Here is a 4,732-nt window from a genome sequence, read left to right as displayed (position 1 = left end):
TGTGGAGTCTCTTTCTTCACGGCCGCGACTGCGAGAGGGAACTGCAGTTTCTCTCTCTGTTTTCTCTCTGAACCATATCTCTGCTTGTAACATTACCGCGCCATTTTAATTAGAGTACCCATTTGAACATTATGCCAGAGACTCCATTGGTCTCATTTATCCTAAGCTTCTCTCCTGGATGCGAGAATAACGAACAAAGCTAATACTGCCCCGTCTAAGACACGATCTGACTTTCATTACATTTGTCTCGAGTGTTTCCTCAACTTAATGTGTTGCTTAAAATAATACTTCTGCATACAGTATGTGACACTGTGAGTGTTGCACGGCCAGATACGGCTCAGCTGACTCAGATAAGGAGATGATACATTATGATGTGATATGCCGCGGACTGTACTTCATGTTACTCTGATGCGGTTACTTATGTTGTGGCAGATATTTAAGTAAGCTTTCTTAACGCTAATGTTATAATAGTCAGATAGCTCTGAAGGTGATATTCTATTAATGTTCACGTTCACACAGTCGGAGATTTTGGCCGACCGTTTTTCCTGCAACGGCAGCTTTTCTGTATTTCCTTTATCAAAGAAGAAGAAGAACTCCGCACAGTTGATCTCTTATCCTGGAACCTATCCTGCTCCGGCGCAGGCTAGCCGTTCAGAATAAGTTATCTAGCCCGCTAAAAAGTGAACCAGCTTCGTAGTACCGGAAATCCCAGAAGTTAGCTTGCTAAACGAAAATCTCCATTCGTAGTATAGGCCCCAGGTTAGCCGCACAGCATAAGTTACCATGGAGATCTAGCCCGCTAGGGCCGGAAACACAGAGTTTTCCCTGAAGTTAGCTCGCTAAGCAAACATCCTGCTTCGTAGTGCAGGCCTCTGTATTCAGTGATGTCGTGTATTGTAACCATGTGGTGGTGTTTGTATTCATGCTTGTAGGATCTCCACCTGGCAAAGGGGCTATCGGTGAGAACTAGCCTTTTGGCTCATTCAAGTACATTTACATGTTTTTAATATGTTTATTAATATACACTGTCCCTTGTTTTAAATAAATCAATTCAATGGAATTTATTATTACCATTTGTTCCTCCAAATCTTGACCGCTTTCTCAGAAGTTTTGACTTTTCTTCTCAAATGTGTTATCTAAAAAGAACAGAGAGGGTGTGTGTGTGTGTAGGTGTAGGTGTGTGTGTGTGTGTGTGTGTGAGAGTGAGTGTATGTGTCGTGTTGCTCCCAGAGAACAACTAACAATGTGGTTTCTGCACCACAAGAGGCAGCAACACACTAAACTGTGTCTAGTGTGCCTGAACAGAGCCTGAAGAAGACCATTTCCCTTCCGGTGAGAGCTGTGACTCCAGCAGCTGATTATCCAACCGGTCATGGCGGAGAAAGGAGCAGAAGAGTCCGCTAAAGCCTCACCATCGTCGGCAGAGAAGCTGCTTCCCCGCCACAAGCAGGATCTGGACTACTGGAAGAGGAACGCAGCGCGCCTGCGCACAAGGAACCTGGGCACCGGTCTGCTGATAGGCGCGTTTGTTGTCGGCATGTGTATCCTTCAGTGGGGCAAAGTCACTAACAAGTACTGCACTGAAGTACAACTGAGAAGTACTCTACCTGAGAGTGTTAGGCTGTATAGAGACTCAAATACTTCAATTTCTGTGGTTTTACTATTATCGTGATTTTTTTCCAGGAGTGCAAAGTAACTAACCAAAGCACTGCAGGTTCCTCACGTTCTCACCAGAGAGCAGGAATATACATTTAGCTGCGCAGCTTAAGTGTATCGATAAACAACTTATTTAAACAAAATTTGGTGAATTTAAATGTAAATTTGGTCAAATTTAAACATTAAATATCATGTATTTTTGCATTATCACTGTTTGTCACCAGAGGACGCCAGAGCCCATGTCAATAATAATGCATGAAGCAAAATGCAATGTCCCCCCCTAGATAAGTGTATGCAAAGTACTGCACTGAAGTACAACTGTGAAGTACTATACCTGAGTGTTTTAGGGAAAGGTTGTAGAAGTACTCAGAGGTATTTGGGTAAAAGTAGAAGTACTCAGATCTTGTACTTGAGTAAAAGTAGAGGTACTCAGATCTTGTACTTGAGTAAAAGTAGAAGTACCAGAGTGTAGGAATACTCTGTTACAGTAAAAGTCTTGCATTCAAAATCTTCCTCAAGTAAAAGTAGAAAAGTCTTGAATCACCAGACACCAGGAATGTTAATGTTCAATTTGCTGAGTGGCTCAATCTAATCTCTAATACACTTTAATTAAGTTAATTTAAATGTGTATTTGGTCCAATTTAAACTAAAGTTGTCATGTATTTCTACATTATCGCTGTTTGCCACCAGAGGGCGCCAGAGCCCATGTAATAATGCATATTGCCTCTGCAGTGTAACACGCATTTTGTTGAACTGTTATTTAAATATTGATTTTTTTTAAACTTAGCATTTTACAGCCTTAGTATACAAACAACTGAAATTGAAAGTTGCTAAAATAATACTTAAAATATTATAAACAAATAAAAAGCAGGTATTCTTAGTTTCATTTGAAAGGATAAGAAAGATTACAATTCTTTATTTCATACTTTCAACAGATGAAATGACCATTCATTTCCCCTGTAGATGAAGAAGCATGCCCCACTTAATCCTCACTTCAGTCAGTCACACTTTTTGGTGTTTGGATGGGATTAGTTGACACCGATTATTAGCAGACATTCCTAAACATACTACCGAATGCTTAACTCTCAATCCATCATGAAGACAACAGACGATAGAAAACAACTTTGCTCTTATCAGGAAACCTTATCGCTTTACATTTAGAAAATAAAGCTCATACCTCAGTAGGTAAATATATGTCAAATTATTCATCATCATCATGTATTATTGAGAATATGAATATCTTTATACACCACTTCATATTGAAATATAACCATTTTTTATGTAACTCTTATCTTTAATTGCACATTTTAACTTTACATTCTCATGTTACACTGAAAAAACTGAAACGTTGACTTTAATCAAATGTATTATGTCAACAGATTCCACGTAACTGTATTAGTTAGTTCAAAGCAATAATATTAAGTTTAGATAAAAAAGTATTAGGTTCAACTTAATATTATTGCCTTCCACTAACCTAATACAGTTATGTGAAATGTGTTGACAAAATACATTTAATTAAAGTTTTTTCAGTATACCATAAATATTTGTATTGCATTTCTCTACTCATAGCACATTTCTATTTTAACAGCTAATTTTTTTATCCCATTTCATTTAGTCTGTATGATTATCCACCAGAATCAAGACCCTAGGTGGTCTAGATCCTAAGCTACTGTTAAAATAACAATCAATGGCAGACATTTTCAAAATTGGTTCCATTGGACAAATATGCGATGGCCCTATAGCCACACATCTCGCTGAGGGCATGCTCTAACAGTGTGCCAACGTTCATGTTTTTATCATCAAAAGCACAATTCTTTCACATATCTGCTGGACTGTTATGCATATTTTTGACATTTCCATTTCCCCGGGATAATGAAATGTTGTGGTTCTTAAGGATGCAGTTGCTGTTGCTTTTCTTTGACCTGCAGCTGTTCAGTCAGCTACACCATCCTGTCCGTCAAACAGGAGCGAGTCCTGGAGGAGCTGGACGACGAGGCCAGGGTCCGCATCATGAGAGTGCCTCCCACCGGAACCAACTCCTGATCCAACTCCCGGTCCAACTCCTGAACCAGCCCACTCTCAGCCATCTGGAACCAAGGCCTACACCAACTTTCCCCACATCCCACCCCCAGGCCTACACATGAAGCTCAGTGCAAGTTATTTCACTCCGCAGCTGCAAATAATCAGCTCATCAACATTTCCTCAGTGGGGCAAAGTCACTGACACAAGCACTGCAGGTTCCTCAAGCTCTCATCAGAGAGCAGGAATATACTCTTTGCTGAGCAGCTCAATCTAATCTATAAACAGCCTATTTCAAAAGTGAATGTAAATGTGGTCCAATTTAAACATTGAATATCATGTATTTTTACATTATCACTGTTTGTCACCTGAGTCAATAATCATGCATGCAGCAAAATACAAGACCCCCCTTCTCATGTTACCATAAGTTATTGTGACGATTTTGACGAATATTGCAATTGTGTTATCAAGGACGTTCTTAGAGAGGCGGACCATTGTTCTCATTGTAATATAAAAATATATTATATATTAACCAATGTATTATGTTGACGTTTAACCCGTTGGTACTGTTTAGGTTCGAATAAAATAAAAACAGTCAATTCACCTTCCTTAACATATATTGTCTTTCTCTCAATTCCCGATATACTGTATACCCAATACCCCTCCTCGACTCCTCCTTTCCCTCACTCGCGTCCCTTCCTTGCATCTTAGCTCCGCCTCCGTAAGATGCGAGCAAGAGACACGAGGAGGTGACGCGAGGACAGAGGAGTCCTCAGGTATTCATTGGGATGTCCTCGTTCACTCAAACGTCACTCTTAAACGACGTCTGTTAATGATGACATGTGCACAGCTGTATCCCCTCTCATCGGGCTGAACTGAATAACTCTTTAGAACCGGCCCATTTCTGGTTAAATATTTATTTAAATGAATCTTTCTCTTGTTAGTAAAGGAATTCAATGTATGATGGTTGGTCCTGCTTTTGTGTTCCGTTTTGGTGTAAAATGTAGCCTACATTTAAATACAAATATAATTATAGTAATGTGAAGCCTTTTAGAAA

At 39.6% G+C, this 4,732-nt stretch overlaps 1 protein-coding gene across 2 annotated transcripts; it reads left to right on the top strand.

Annotated features, from left to right (window-relative positions):
* Positions 1-1,297: 1,297 nt before the first annotated feature.
* LOC104959956 (cytochrome c oxidase assembly factor 3 homolog, mitochondrial-like) lies at positions 1,298-4,288 on the top strand. 2 transcript variants are annotated; one of them, XM_010787863.1, is made up of 2 exons: positions 1,298-1,541; positions 3,593-4,288. In XM_010787863.1, the coding sequence occupies exons 1-2, from the start codon at positions 1,373-1,375 to the stop codon at positions 3,697-3,699; spliced, it is 276 nt and encodes a 91-aa protein (XP_010786165.1). In that variant the 5' UTR covers positions 1,298-1,372; the 3' UTR covers positions 3,700-4,288. The 2 variants fall into 2 exon arrangements, with proteins under 2 accessions (XP_010786165.1, XP_010786166.1); XM_010787864.1 differs by having other exon boundaries at positions 1,299-1,541; positions 3,585-4,288.
* The last annotated feature ends 444 nt before the right edge of the window (positions 4,289-4,732 follow it).

This window comes from Notothenia coriiceps, unplaced genomic scaffold (assembly GCF_000735185.1).
Source record: "Notothenia coriiceps isolate Sejong01 unplaced genomic scaffold, NC01 NC01_scaffold00031452, whole genome shotgun sequence".
In the NCBI taxonomy this organism is placed as follows: Eukaryota; Metazoa; Chordata; class Actinopteri; order Perciformes; family Nototheniidae; genus Notothenia; species Notothenia coriiceps.
This window is presented reverse-complemented; position numbering and strand designations above follow the sequence as displayed.